General features: G+C 47.1%; 1 protein-coding gene across 6 annotated transcripts in view; it reads right to left on the bottom strand.

Moving 5' to 3' along the window:
- Nucleotides 1-971: 971 nt before the first annotated feature.
- Nucleotides 972-15,822, bottom strand: part of B4GALT1 (beta-1,4-galactosyltransferase 1) — a 47,043-nt gene continuing 32,192 nt past the window's right edge. For 2 of the 6 annotated variants that reach the window (XR_004971245.1, XR_004971246.1), the window contains exon 5: nucleotides 9,388-9,525. Coding sequence is in view for 3 of the 6 variants with exons in the window: in XM_036330597.1 (XP_036186490.1) it covers nucleotides 3,751-3,883; nucleotides 4,081-4,185; nucleotides 6,540-6,662; nucleotides 9,338-9,525 (549 nt within the window). In the remaining 3 variants the exon portion in view is untranslated. Of the gene's footprint in view, nucleotides 3,884-4,080; nucleotides 4,186-6,539; nucleotides 6,663-8,007; nucleotides 8,296-9,337; nucleotides 9,526-14,151; nucleotides 15,685-15,822 lie in introns of those variants that run through there. The other 4 variants (XM_036330597.1, XM_036330598.1, XM_036330599.1 and 1 more) reach the window with 4 other exon arrangements.

The raw sequence follows: 15,822 nt of genomic DNA, 5'->3' as shown, positions 1-15,822 counted from the left end.
AAGGCAAAACAGGAATGTGGGATGTCTTTCATTTATTTACTAGAGGCCTGGTGCATGACATTCATGCACTGCAGGGGGAGGGGGGTGGCCCTCAGCCTGACCTATGCTCTTTCGCAGTCCGGGATCCCCAAGGGGTCCTTAGTGCTGCCATGGAGGCGGGAGAGGCTCCCTCTAGCACCACTGCACTTGCCAGCTGTGAGCCTGGCTTCTGGCTGAGTGGCGCTCCCCCTGTGGGAGCACATTGACCACCAGGGGGCAGTTCCTGCATTGAGTGTCTGCCCCCTGATGGTCAGTGCAAGTCATAGTAACCAGTTGTTCTGCTGTTCGGTAGATTTGCATATTAGGGTTTTATTATATGAGATTTTTTTTTAAAGATTGTGTTTGTTTATTTATTTTTGTTAATCCTCACCCAAGGATATTTTCCCATTGATTTTTAGGGAGAGTGAAAGAGGGCGGGAAAGAAAGAGAGAAACATCGATGTGAGAGAAATACATCGATTGGTTGCCTCCTACACGAGCCCTGACCAGAGCCCTGACCAGGGCTGGGGAGGAGCCTGCAACCAAGATACGTGCCCTTAACTAAAATTGAACCCGGGACCCTTTGATCCACAGCCTGACGTTCTATCCACTGAGCAAAACCGGCTGGGACTGAGATGTCTTTCATTAGTTGGCCTGCAGCCATTAACAGACTAACAGTTCCAGCTCTTTTTCTCCCTCTCAAGCCACTGTAACTTAATTTAGAACATCTCGGAATTTTTTTCTTATCAGCTGATTCCAGGGAGGTGTGTGTAACCCAGCTGTGTGCTTCCTGGGCAGTGTGTGGGGATTCTGCTACCCAAGGCCCCAGCCATGACACCCTGAACCAGGGAGGCACAAAGGCAGACCTCAAATCCTCCCAGAAGGTAGCCCCACCACTGCCCACCAGCTCTGGCAGCGTCCAAACCTTTAAATCAGAAGAGAAACCACCAGCAGTTACAAAGATAAGGACATTTATTCGTGTTATATTACTGGATTTTAAAGGCAAAAATACAGTTCTGTTTTGAACATCAAAGTCAGACATTCCCCCCTCCCACTCACAATAGTCAATACATACATTTGCACACATAGGAAATCGAAACACACAGCACAACAGGTCTCCAGGACAGGACTGCTGCTGTCCCGGCTGTGTGGGACACCCCATGGCCAGCCCTGAGGTCAGCAGAGACCCTGCCCAGGCTGAGAGCCAGACCACATTTCCTTTACCCTCCCGGGCCACCTCCGCCCTCTGATCTTCTCCAAAAGCCACTTCACAGGTCACCAGCAACGGGAAGGACAGAAACAAAGGCACAGAACATGACAACTTCATGGTGACAACTTCCAGGTAAAGGAAATGCCCCCTGAACCCTCTTGCTCTGAACTCCCCCGGGAGGAAACAGGACCTACAGCATCTCGTGAACCAGGCAGGCCTGCAGGCCTAACCTTGGGCTCAGGTGGCGCCCATGAGAGCACCAGAAGGTGAGCAAAGGAGGAACAGATGACACAGGATTTCCCTTGGTTCTGAGAATGAACCACATACTTGAATATTCCAATGTAACATGAAAGAAAATATTTTAAAAAAAAACAAAAGAAGAAAAAAAAGTCTTTTTTTTTTTTTTCAAGAGTACAGTAAGTAACAAAGAAGTTACTTCCCAAGATATCTGTCTCCTTCTTTTAAGGCACTTTGGAAAAGTCGGGATCTGGGGTCACAAAGAGAGGCCTTCATTCTTTGCATTTCCCAAAACTCCTTCTCAGTGCAGTTGCTCTGAATTTTATTAACATCTCTGTTAAGGAGCAGGGGATTGACAGAAGGAATACTCTTTGCATAGCCCCAAAGCTTGTGCAGTAGAAAATAAATTTTAATCAAAGCCTTCTGGAAAAAGAACCAAGTTAGCATCTGAGATGCTCAAAGCAATAAAGGCACAGGTAAGACTGGCGCTGGACACCAACTCAGCCTCCATCCACACTGAGGGCTGGTTCCCAGGAGGTCTGAGCGGCGACCAGCGGAAAGGTCAAGCCTGGGATTAAACAGCTGAGTCTCAGGCCCTTAGCCCAGTGTTGAAACTGCCTCGTGCATCTCACCCCAGGCATCGAAGCCTCTCCCAGCAGAGGCAGGTTTGGAGAAGACAGCGCTGGGGATCAGCCTCCCAGGAGGGGGAGCACCTGCTAAAGGCCCGAGGGGGAAAGGGAGGCTTCAGGCACCAGAGTGGTCCTGGGGGAGTGTGAGTGGGTTCAGCTGAATTTCTATGTTTCTAATTAAAAGGCACATTCATGCTGGAGAATGAATAGTGTATTTGACCCTGAGTGCCACAGGCAAGTTTTAGGGAACAGGCAAAAAGCAAAGGAACAAAAAAGGGGAGGGCAGAAGCGGGGAGGAAGAAGGAGAACCGGTCCTGCAAGGTGGGACAGGCAGTGTTGGGCCAAACCTGAGGGAGGCAGCCCTTCGATCCAAGGGGGCCAAGGGGGCCAGAACGGAGGTTCCCTCCACCTCCCCAAGCTAAGGGCCAGTAAACAGTTCTGACTGCTGTCATTTACAACTCCACAGCCTATGCCCTGGTGGGAGGTCTTGGTGTCAGTCCAAGGAGGTGGTAGAGGTTCCCTCTGCCCTGCCCACCTGGGTAGGGTAAAGAGATGGGGAGCGCTGCCTGGCAGGCCAAGGATTCTGCCTTCCTGCAGAGGTGTGTGTGTGTGTGGCGGGGGTGGGGGGGGGGGGGGCTTGCCTCGTCAAAGGACCCAAAGGTGATTTTGCTCTTCACAAAACCTGGCCGGCAAGCTAAATCAGAGGCCTGCTCATGGCCACTACAGCATACAGAATCGCCCCCTGTCCCGCCCCTAAAAAAATGCTCAGTCCCTTCCTCACATTTAAACACCACAATAAAAATACATAGGTAATTCAAGTTTACATAACATACTCAGAATAATCAATTGCCACGTTTGAATACTAAACAGCCATGAAAATCTGGATCAACACAAAATCAAGCTAGATCAGTAATCAGAATTTGATTTGGTCTTTAAAATACTACAAACTGCAACCTGCTCTTTCTGAAAAGTTTTACATTCAGAAATCAGGCAATGTGGAGAAAGGCCACTGAATGTGAGAACACCCAAGGATTTTGCTCTGATGGCTAAAGTTGCCTTGGAATTCACACGTTAGCAGGGCAAAAGGTCTGAGGCTCACGTTTTAGAATTCTTGCTAAGAAGAGATACACACAGTGATTGGAACAGTTGTATAGCGCTAAAAGAAGGGGGCGGTAAAATGAGAATGGTTGACACAGTTTTTCTGTTTAAAATATGACAACCAAAAAATATCACACCAATCCAATTTCAGCAGCACTCTCCAATTTTGCATAAAGTAATAAGAATACACGATTTAAAACAAAATTCTTACCTATTTCACAACAAATTTGCAGTTTACCACTGGGAACGAGTCCCACAGTCACCAAATTTGGGGCTGTATACACTCTGATTCTTTGGGGTGACACTGTGAACATGCTGAGAACCCCAGAGGCTGACAGTTTCTACACATACAAACACCTCGTAGAGCTAAGAAGTCACACGCCGAGTCAAGCTGGGGGCAAAACACCCCACTTGTTCTGGTCATCCGGAGAGGCATGTAAATGACGAGCGAAGGGGCTATCACGCTGATTGGTAAGAACGAGGGGCCAGCCCAGCACGTTGGCAGAGACACAGCAAAGGTCCCTGGCCATTTTTAGGTCTTTATCAGGGTAGCAAAATGCTAGCTCGGTGTCCCGACGTCCACTGTGATTTTGGTATATAATGGGTTTCTCTCTATGTCCAACACCTTATAAGTCAGTGTGTTCAAACCATCAGACAGCATTGTCTCCTTGGTGTGTGCAATTCGGTCAAACCTACAAGGAAAAAAAGAGCAAGAGGTTGGTGTCAAAACAAAAATCTTAAGAAAAAAAGCATTAAACATTTGCACTTTGTTGCTTTCCCCCCTTGGACTGAGCCCTCCCTCCCCCTCCCGGCATGGAGCCCTCCCCAGGGCTCATTTCTGCCCCAACCTAGAGAGGGAAGAAGGAATATAAACAAACACAGAACACACCTCTGAGGATTGGGTTCATTTTTCTTGTCTCTTGAGTGGCGAATCATCCGACACTTCCCAACCACAGCGTTTGGGCGAGATATAGACATACCTTTAAAAACTAATCTGCAGAGAGCAAAGGGACAAATCATCGTTACAGAGCAACAGCAGGCAGAGCCAGGCCGTGAAGATGAATGGCGCCGGCCAGACCCGTGTGGGCGGCCGGGAAAGCACAGGCAAAGGCAGGCAGGGAGAGCAAGCACGGTGCCCTCAGGAGCAACACAGCCTTGGGGATGGTGAAAGGGTCTGGGGTTGGAAGTGGCTGGAGATGAGGCTGAAAAGATGGACAAAGGCTAAGTCATGGAGGCCTTCTCAAAGCTTCAAGCAACAGTGAACCGTGACAGTGTCAGAAAAGGATGGAATAGGCAGTGTTTCCCAAAGGTTTTTAGCCAGGGAGACATCTCTCTGATAAGGAGTATAAAAAGGGGGAGTAGGGAATAAGACTGGGGCAGCCAGAACGGCATGGAAGGTTCTGTGTGTAGGTCTAGGGCAGTGGTCGGCAAACTCATTAGTCAACAGAGCCAAATATCAACAGTACGATGATTGAAATTTCTTTTGAGAGCCAAATTTTTCAAACTTAAACTATATAGGTAGGTACATTGTTATTAACTTAATTAGGGTACTCCTAAGGCTTAGGAAGAGCCACACTCAAGGGGCCAAAGAGCCGCATGTGGCTCGCAAGCCGCAGTTTGACGGCCACTGGTCTAGGGGAAAGGAATGAGGACCAAAACCAAAGCAGGAATAGAGAAGTTAAGAGGCAGTGCTCCTGGGTCACTTTAAAGGTTACTGGCCTTGCCCCCAGGACCTGGCACACAGCGAGTAGGTGTTATAGTAAGAGTTAGGTCCTTTATTTTCCAAGAAAGCTGCTCCACAAACCACTCACCCTTCTAGCCCCTCCAGCCTAGGGTGTTGGTACTTGGTGCTCCCGCCCCCTCTACCCCCAACCTTTGTGACCACTCAGGTCTCTGTTGTCACATCAGCCCAGTGTCTGCCCAGGTGTGGTACTGTGGGCGCAAGTTTGTTTCTGTCTGGACTCCATGTCCATGTCTTCAGTGTCTTCCCGATTGGGCCCACCTGGCACAGGGCTCTCATGCAGCGGACACTCGATCTGCACACTTGAAAACTCAAGTGTTCGTCAAGGCCTGTATTAAAGACTTGGGCCTATGCCAGGTTCTCACAGAATGTTAACCCTGAATGACTTGGGTGCTGCTCTGACAGACACCTTCTGTTAACTGACCCAATTAGTGTTCTGCAATCCAGGAAGGCACCAGGGTGTATTCTGACATCAAACTCAGAGACAAGTTCAGACTGGCTCTCAGAGGGAGTAGGTGCTTTTAATCCGTAGCTGGCAGGGTCGAAGCCTCCACTGCCGGGGAGAACTGGGCAGAATGTGGTTTCAAATGCTACTTACAGGTGATTTATACCATCTGCAATGACAACCTATATGATAAAGGTTTACCAACTTCCAGGGAGTCCAAGGATGGGGGTGTTGGGGGTTGGCTGTGAAATGATGGTTGCAGGGCCAGTGGGTACACAGCAACCATCACACTACTCTGTCCTCTTTCGTGTATGTTAAAAATAGTCCAAAAAGTTAAATAAATAAAACAGTACCAAGATTCTGTGAAGAACTTGGAATCCCGTCCAAAGAAACTTGTTTCATACTCAAACATGACCACAATGAGATGCTGAATTTTTACGAAGGACACGTGTGTTGTTTTGTTTTGTTTGTTTTTTAATATATTTTTATTGATTTCAGAGAGGAAGGGAAAGGAGAGATAGAAACATCAATGATGAGAAAATCATTGATCAGTTGCCTCTTGCGTGCCCCCTACTGGGGATTGAGCTTGTAACCTGGGCATGTGCCCTTGACAGGAATCGAACCTGGAACCCTTCAGTCCACAGTCCATGCTCTATCCACTGAGCCAAACCAGCTAGGGCTGAAGGACACATGTTTACTCCTTCAGGACAAAATGGCACGCGGTATGCATCAAAGTACACTCCTTCACTTGGTTCTCATTTTACATTTTCCAAGGCTAATGCAAAAATCACAGAAGCTCCCCTGGCTGGGTAGCCCAGCTGGTTAGAATATCATTCCGATATGCCAAGGTTGTGGGTTTGATCCCCAGTCAGGGCACATACAAGAAACAACCAATGAATGTATAAATAAGTGGAACAAGAAATCAATGTTTCTCTCTAAAAATCAATAAATTTAATTTTTTTTCTTTAAATAGCAGTAGCTAATTTTCCTAAAGACATCGTCAGCACGTACAGTGTCTACAGCTGGGCACACGTAAGACCCTGGGCTGAGTGAGGGTGCATCCTTCCTGAGGGTCAAAGGCCCAGCAGAATAATCAGCACGGACTGAAAAGCTAGACGTGAAGGGAGACAGAGAAGGAGGAGATCTAAGTTGTGACCATTACCTGTTAAAAATGTCGTCATCTTCACCTCCCCAGCCCCAATAATTATTAGGAAATCCATTGATGGTGAGAAACTGTTGTTTACTTAGAGCAGACACACCTCCAAAAAACTGAACATAAGGTAAGCTGGGGGGAAAAAAAAGAAAACACACACACACACACACACAGAGGACCAGTGGTTAGTAGGTTTTGACTTCCCTGAAATAAAACTTGCTCAAAATAAACACTCCTGAAGTTATTTTTATTCTCTGAAACTTTTTAACTGGAGATTGATGAGGGCTTTCTTTGTTTTGTTTTTATAGTAGACTCAGATAATCTTAGAGAAGACACAGGTATCGAACAATAGAATCTTCTTTCTAAAAACACTGTGTCGCTTCTGTGGTGATCTAGGCAATCAGTCGGTTACATGAGCATGAGCCCAGTTCTGCACCAGACAGGAATCTGCTCCTACACGGGAAATCCTCATCCAGGAAGTCCTGGACTCTGAGGTTGTTCGAGGGTCTCCCTGTGCCCACGCTGTCATGTGCCCATCCCATCTACCAGTCCAGCTTTCATTCTTCCAAGGTAAACTGGCTTGAAAACTGACTGATTCCAATAGTCAAGACAGCATTTGTGGCCCTGGCCGGTGTTGCTCAGTGGGTTGAGCATCGTCCCATGCACCCAAGTGTCGCTGGTTCAATTCCGGTCAGGGTACATGTCTGGGTTGTGGGCTTGATCCCCAGGAGGGGGCATGACAGAGGCAGCCCATCGATGTTTCTCTCTCACCTGGATGCGTCTCGCTCTCTCCCTCTAAAAAAAATCAAGAGAGCGCTTCTGCCATCCATCATCCCCCAGGAGAGACGCGACGTCTGACTGCCCTCCGTCAGGCAAGCACGGTGATGTGTGTTTTAGCCGTCACTATTATGCAAACACCCCCTGGCCAGGACGGTTTGTTTTCAGTTAGGAAATGAAGTTGCTTCTCAATGACAGGAATGGCCCAAGCCTGCTTCCTATTTTGATTTTGTTTTTAACTGACGAATGGTGCAGCATTCATCATCAGAATAAGCTGCTACACTTATTTAGTGTGTGGTTTTGATTCAGCTTGAAAAAATAACCTCACTACATGTAGCAGTGCATTATATGTACGGTATATATAACGTTAGTATTTCTGCTTTGAGTCCTTGATATTGCAACGGAATTCCAACTTTATTAAGTGTACTTTACATGCTAGTTATTGTGTGCGATTTCAACTTTTTCTGCTTTCTCCCTTTTCTGGTTGTGCGCTTCCTTTTACAACAAGCCTCAAGAAACAGTCTCTGAGAATGACTGAGCTATGTTTATAATGCGGATGTACGTAGGGAGCATGTAAAAAAAATCATTTTCACAAAATAAATACATATTTAAAATTTACCAATAACTACAGGTGGGGCCCTGGGGAGGGCGCGGGGGAGGGTTCATTGTGTTAAACATAGTTGATCTTTGGACTCTATGCTTGTCTTTGGTTTTACAAAATAGCTTGTATTTTCAGTATTTTCTACATAATAGGGTAAAATATAGAGCAATTGTGATGCATCAATAAAACAGGTAAATTTTCTGATTAAAAAAAAAGATAGCATTCCTGAACATTTTCTTGGAAATTTCTACCATGTCCTGACTTAGCAGCAGGTATAATTAATGGTGAATCTATTTTGACACATTTTCAAGCAGCAGGGCATCTGGGCTCTCGTCCCTCCAAACCGTTTTGTGTTTCAGTGCTTCAGTGGTTATGAACTGTGGCCTCCTGAGGGATACAGAGGAAGCGCGGATGAGAAATGTTAAGAATCAGAATGAGGACATGCCCAGAGGCCATGCAAAGGCCTTCTGGGGTCCTTTAAAGGCTGTGGGTTTTTTCTCGCCCCTGTGTGCAGTTCCAAACCACACTCAGGCTCTTACTGGAATCCAGAGAAACCAAAACCTATCACACAAATTAAGAAAAATGCTAACTCAGATTTCAAGAGAAAAGTCAGCCAACCATATAGCACCCAAGAAAAACAAAACCTAAAAAAAGGCAGTTATCATTTTCAATCCATTCAGGAATTCTGAATTCTGACCGCAAGTGTCCACAAGCAAGCTTCCTGGGGACCTGCTTTAGTGAATCTAAGGTCATCTATTTGTCATAAGCTACCAGCACTGAGGGGCCAAGTCAGCCACCTTTTGCTTTCCTCACAGTACAGTCTGCATTTGCAACGTAAGGGTTTGAACCTGAGGTGGCCACGCCAATAAAGTTTTTTGATAATGAGTGTTTTTACAGAAATGGACTCTTAGCCACTTCTAGGGGAAGTACCAGCTGAGCTGACAAGATCTAGTTTTGCTGTCTCTGCTGCTTTCTCTTACCTCCTGCCCATCCCCCAAGCCTAAATGGTTCGGGGAAAACAGACATGGTGCTGTGGAAAAGAACTAGGGGATCCCCACCATGCTTCAAGGGCGGAATTAAGAGGGGTCAGGGTATAAGCCTGTGTATCTCAAAAAGACGATACACAAACAGGGAGAGAGGGAGGGAAGATGGGGTGCAGAGAGTGACTTTTACAGCTAAATCCGCCCCGCTCCCGCAAGACAGCAAGTTTAGGGCCTGAATACCTTTGATCTGGGGGAAGGACTTTACAACAGCCCTGTATTTATCTCACAGGCCTCATGCCCTCAGCAAGGGAGGTGGAAAGAATTATTACTCAGAGGAGGCACTCTTCTACAGAGCACAGGGCTCTCCTGGCTGGAGAAACTGCATCTCCTTGTTGTCATATCAGAGAGGAACATGTTTTCTCTACACTCTGGTGAACAGCTCTTACCTAAATCCAAACTTATCCATTGCCACAGAAATGTGCCGTGGCTGGGAAAAGCACCTGTAGGTGTTCCGGTCATCCATTGGGATGAGGTCCACGTCGCTGAACACGAAGCAGTTGTAGTCGTAGTCCTTCAAGGCCTCTTGAAAGCCAACGTTGAGGAGCTTAGCGCGATTGAATGTGGATTCTCCAGCCTAGTGCAGAAACAAAAGGAGTGATATTAGATGCCGTAAGGACTTTGAGCAGAACGCAGGGGCTGGTGACTTGCCCACTACATGTGGTCATTAGTCCACTCCTGGGCCTCATTTTTTTCTGCCCTCATTTGTGAATTAATACCATGTGGTATGTCCTGAGTCGGTATTCCCACTTTTCAGAATTATTCTGCAGGACTTGCAAATGTGCAAATGACATATGAACATTATTCCTCATGGAGTGTTCATCCCAGCAAAAGACTGCAAACAGCCCTAGCCGGTTTGGCCCAATGGATAGAGTGTCGGCCTGCGGACTGAAGGGTCCTGGGTTGGATTCTGGTCAAGGGCACATGCCCGGGTTGTGGGCTCGATCCCTAGTAGGGGGTGTGCAGGAGGCAGCCGATCAATGATTCTCTCTCAACATTGATGTTTCTATCTCTCGCTCCCCTCTCCCTTCCTCTCTGAAATCAATAAAAATATACTTTTTTAAAAAAGATTGCGAACAATGACATAAGCATCACTAGGGAACTGGTTAAATAAATCGTGGTACATCCATTTAATGGGGTAGAGTTATTTTTAAAAATACGAACTCTCTAAAAGGAAATGATCTTCAAAATAGTATTGTTAAGTGAAGAGGCATTTAAACATGTGTCACTTATTTATATACTATATGTAAATTAATTCCAGAGAAGACATTCAGGAAATGGGTACCTGTGGGACTTTTTACTTCTACCCTCTTTATATGGTGGACTGTGATTGATAACCACATTGCGTGCCTACCAGGTGTCTGTCACTAAACTAGGCACCAGAGAAATATGGCAAACCCAACCCAATCTCTGCCCTCAGGGTGCTCATCATGTCTGCTAGGAAGCAGTGTGGTACACACAACAGAAACAGGGTGTATGAGAGAGAAGACAACACCTGCTTCAGGATGCCAACCACTGGGTCTCAAAGCACCAAGTCTGTTCGTGAAAAGGTACTTCATATTTTATTTACTTATCTTGTTTATTTCAATCCCCGCCCCCACTAGAAAGCATGCTCAATGAAGACTGGAATTGTTTACTATTTACTCACCCAGGGCCTTGAACACTGCTTGGCATATATAATATCAGCTCAATAAATAAGTGCTGGCTGGCTGGCTGGATGATAGGTGGGTGGATGAATGGATGAATGGGTGAGTAGACCGATGGATGGGTTTCAACATACAATGTCAGAAAGCATTCCTTGCTGGGAAGCTCCCACCAAAGGGCCCCCTTAGAGTCACCAGCATGGGTCTCTGCTCTTACCAACTCCCTGGGTTAGTAAGGACAGTAACAGCATCACATGCCACCCTTACATTTAGCAGTTCACAAGCTCTCCCAGGCACATGTTCTCATCCTGACCGGAATCCTCCCCATTACACCCTGAAGAAACTAAGGCCACGCAAATGACACCTCTGGGACTGGAGCCGAACACCCTGGAACCCTCACTTTATGCTCTTTCCCAATATCTCTTGGGATAAACAAGATCAGGGCCTCTACTTTGGGGGAAAATGTATCCCATAAGGGCCTGCAGTGGGTACACAGTCTCAAAAGTGGGATGCCCAGCCCTAACCGGTTTGGCTCAGTGGATAGAGCGTTGGCCTGCGGACTGAAGAGTCCCGGGTTCGATTCTGGCCAAGGGCATGTACCTTGGTCACGGGCACATCCCCAGTAGGGGGCGTGCAGGAGGCAGCTGATTGATGTTTCTTTCTTTCTTTCTTTTTTTTAAAATATATCTTATTGATTTTTTACAGAGAGGAAGGGAGAGAGATAGAGAGTTAGAAACATCGATGAGAGAGAAACATCGATCAGCTGCCTCCTGCACACTCCCTACTGGGGATGTGCCCGCAACCCAGGTACATGCCCTTGACCGGAATCGAACCTGGGACCTTTCAGTCCGCAGGCCGACGCTCTATCCACTGAGCCAAACCGGTTTCGGCGTTTCTTTCTTATCGATGTTTCTAACTCTCTATCCCTCTCCCTTTCAATCTGCAAAAAAATCAGTAAAACATATTTTTTTTAAAAAAGTGGGATGCCCAAACCTCTCCCCAGGCTCACAAGACGACTTGGAAACGTGTGCCAGGAGGCGACCTGTGAGTGCAGAGCGGGCAGACCTCACCACAGCCGCCCAGCCTCAGGGAAACCAACCACTTAAGAAAAGTAAGTATCAGGACGTCAGACAAAGCACCCACGAGAACACTATCTCAATTAAGAAACGTCTCCTACAAGAGCTCCTTTCTTCAGCCCATGACAAAGCTTTCTAGCCACACTCGGTGAAAAGAGAAAGCTGTGCCCCACGAATGGCACACACTGTTTCTCCGACTGGCCCACCACCTACGTCATGCCTTCCATTAATTCTGTGTAAGCCATGAGGCAAAAAGTTCAGAGCTGAGACATTGCAGAGGAAAACTATTAGGCTGTTGTAATAATTATTACTAGAACAATACACTGCTCACATTCATGGAGGGGGGAGGGCGGGAGCGGATATGGTATACCAGGCAAAGGGTAAGTGTTTTACCTGCATGCCGTGTCACTTAATCATCTCGACAATCTTGTAACCACTTTCATTCTGACCCAGATCTACTGCATTCCTCCCACACCTTCTACCTTCTGGTGATGGGGAGAGAGGCCCACCCCTGGTGCTTTCCTTCTTGCTCCTCCAGCTCCACGAAGACCCTAAAAGAGTTAACTGAATATTCCCAAACACAATTCATCCCCATTGAGCACTTTTCCCAACAAGTGAAAGGGCAGTGTCTCAACAAAGCCTTTTCATACCTGTGCAGCAGACCCACGGGAGGGGTGGTGGTGGTGGTGGTGGGGGGGGCGCCCAATGCTCCCTGCTCTTCCTACACTTCTCCTATAAGAAGGGGGCGGGGGGGCGTGCTCCTGGTGATTATGTCTGAACCACAGGATCTGGCCTCCTGGTCACTACTGTTTGATCTAAGCAGATGCTTAAATGAAACGACACTAAGTATTTGTCCTCTCCCAGAAACTGGTAATTTGGAACAAACAGGCCCCTCTGGCACCCAGGCCCCAGCACAATGGAGGAGAACCCTAACAGAAGTCCTGGTTCTGTCCTTGGCCAATGGGGGATGCAACAGTTCCTTCCCCTGAATAAGGCCCTCCGGTGTGTGGTCCACGCTGGAAACCACTCAGGCGGTTTTCCAAAATGACCTGAACTACAATCGCTTCTCCCATCCTTCCTCCCAGCCTGGCCTCACCTGGCCTCACCTGGGGAGGAGAACAGCAGGGTATTTTTTGCGAGTGTGAGCCCCAGGAACACCAGAGCAGCAGAGGGACAGATGAGGAAAGTGTGCATCTTCCTCTTCCTCCCCGGGGATTACAGAAATGTCAGAGCCAGGCTTCTTTGGGGGAAATGCTATAATAACATGGCTAACTTTCTTGTTAAGAAAGACAGGCCCTGGCAAGTCCCCCAACCCCCAGCACTAACGCAGGTGCCGTTCCTCTGCAGGAGGCAGGAAGGCGCCCTCCTCAGTCCTGCCCCTCCTCACCGGGCATTTACTCAGTGCCCCGGCTACTTCACTCACTCAGGTAAACATTATCCAGTACCTACAGTCTGGCCAAGCCAGAGCGTTGTGACAGACGCGCCCTTTTTCCCAGGGACGCCATCTTCTTCCCTTATTAGCTGTGGGCATCTGGGCCTCGGTTTCCTTATGGTCATGGGGATGACAACAGGTGGGTTGTATTCAATGAGACAATACATTAAAGGCCTTTGCACACTGCCTGGCAACAAATGATACTATCATTACTTCAGCAGAGGTTTTCCCCTTCACCTTGGATAGTCGGACCTTTCAAAATGTTGCCCTAGCTGGTCTGGCTCAGCGAACAGAGCGTCAGCCTGGGGACTAAGGGGTCAAGGGTTCGATTTCAGTCAAGGGCACACGATGGGGTTGTGGGCTCAATCCCCAGTAGGGGTGTGCGGGAGGCAGCCAATCAATGATTCTCTCTCATCACTGATGTTTCTATCTCTCTCTCCCTTCTTCCTCTCTGAAATCAATAAAAATATACATTTTTAAAAAAATGTCTCTCAGAGATCCACCTGGAGACAACTCTCGTGTTTGTGAGTGTCCTTCCCAATCAACTTTCAGTTCCTCCCAAGTCCTGCTTCTCTGGAGGGTAATTTCTTCAGAGGATTAAGCCTCCAGTGAGTTAACCTGTGACTCACAGGACTCGAGTGTTGATAGCAGCAGAGGAAAGAAAGAGAGGCCTTTAGAGGCTGTGACATGCCCGGAAGCCCACTCGGTGAAGAGGAGCCGGTGCACTGGGTGCAGGTGTCCTTCTGAAAGACGGGGCTTTTAAAAGTGCAGGCTGCTTCTTTTTCTTTTTTTAAAATATGTTTTTATTCATTTTTTTTTTTTAGAGGGAGGGATAGGGAGACAGAAACATCAATGATGACAGAGAATCATAATCGATTGGCTGCCTCCTGCACATCCCTTACTGGAGATCAAACCCACAACCCAGGCATGTGCCCTGACTGGAGATCAAACCAGTGACCACTTGGTTCATGGGTTGACGCTCAACCACCAAGCAACACCAGCCGGGCTAATGTGCAGTCTTCTTTACATTGGTAGACAAGAGTTATAGTATCCCTAATTCTATCAACAATTACTTTTTTTTTTTTTTTTTTAAGGAGCTATACTTATCCCTTCCTTCTAGGGCAACCGGCTCCTAACAGAGGGAGAGGACAAGAGGAAAGAAGAAAGGTCAAAAACTATATGGCATTTTCACAGTTGGACAGGACGGCTGTCCCTTCGATCGAAGTTTACAGAGAAGCCTTTTATCACTGGGCATACAATCCCGATAGTGGGTGTCAGAGTTGGTCAGGCAGAACCAACAATGGCCAGAACAGAGAGAACAGGAGCCTGACCAAGCTCAGGCATGCTGGCCTGGGGTAGAGTGGGGAGACCCAAGGTGGGAGGCCTGGCACAGGCCTAAAGGCCACGCTCCTCAGAGGAGAGAAAAGAAGAAAGAAGCTACCTTCAGACACATCATGTAGAAACCCAGTGCCCCTTCTGGCAGATCTGGGTGGCAGGGAGGAATGTCTTACGAAGTATCAGATAGCTCTCCAGGGCTATTAAAACCTTTTTCTAGAGCCCTCATTTACACTAAAGATAAGAAAGAGCAAATAGTGTGTCCACTGGAAATGGAATCCTCCTACACTGCTGGTAGGAATGTAAAAAGGTGCAGCCGCTGTGGAAAGCAGTCTGGCAGTTCCTCAATTAGATAAACTAAGAATTACCATGTGATCTAGCAATCCACTCCTAGGTATATTCCTAAGAGAAATGAAAACATATGTCCACACACAAACTTTTACACAGCGTTCACGGCAGCATTATTCACAAAAAGTGGAAATAACACAAATGCCCATCAACAGATGAATGGATAAACGCAAGTGGTAGATCCATACAATGGAATGTTATTCGGCTATAAAAAGGAATGAAGTACGGATAACATGCTACAACATGGATGAACCTTAAAAGCATGCCAGGTGAAAGTCAGTCAGTCACAAAGGATCACATATTTATTATGATTCTGTTTATGAGAAACGTCCAGAACAGGCAAACCCACAGACACAGAAAGATGAGTGGCTGCCTAGGGCGGTGGGGAATGGAGGGATTTGTAGCTAAGAGGTGTGGGGTTTCTTTTTGGCTCAATAAAAAGGCTCTAAACTTGATTTTATGGTTTAGATAAATATACTGAAAGCTACTGAGTTACAGACTTTAAATAGGTGAATGTTATGGCATGTGATTACATCTCAATGAGGCAGTTACCAAGAAAAAGAAAGAGCAAGCCAGCCCCAGAGACAGAAGAGGGCCAGAGGGTCCTGTGTTTCTGTGTTTGATATACTCGTTCTTGCCATTCATTGAGTGTCTACTTCATGTTTAACGGTAGGCATACGAAAAAGGCAAATAAACAGGCCCGGCTTTTGAGGTGTTACAAGTTAAACAGGCAATTGCCATGGGTGCTGAGTGATGAGCGCTTTGTGGTTACAGCTACCGGGGAAGGGGGGCGGGGAGAGGGGAGTCACAGCGCCAAGCACAGATGGAGTGGAGGTGATGGCACTAACCTAGTCCTACGGGACTGAAGAAGGCTTCAAAGAAGTTAGCCACGCTTAGTAGTCCTAGGAGAGAGAGCAGCATTTGTAAAGGCTGAGGGGGGAAAAAGCATCTAAGGAAATACAAGAAGTACACAACGCGGAAGCCAGAATAAGACATGAAGGCGGAGGTGGACAAATCATGAGATGGAGGGGGAAGCTGGG

Source organism: Myotis myotis, unplaced genomic scaffold, assembly GCF_014108235.1.
Source record: "Myotis myotis isolate mMyoMyo1 unplaced genomic scaffold, mMyoMyo1.p scaffold_m19_p_12, whole genome shotgun sequence".
In the NCBI taxonomy this organism is placed as follows: domain Eukaryota; kingdom Metazoa; phylum Chordata; class Mammalia; order Chiroptera; family Vespertilionidae; genus Myotis; species Myotis myotis.
The sequence above is the reverse complement of the archived record's forward strand: the minus strand, read 5'-3'. Positions and strand labels throughout refer to the sequence as shown.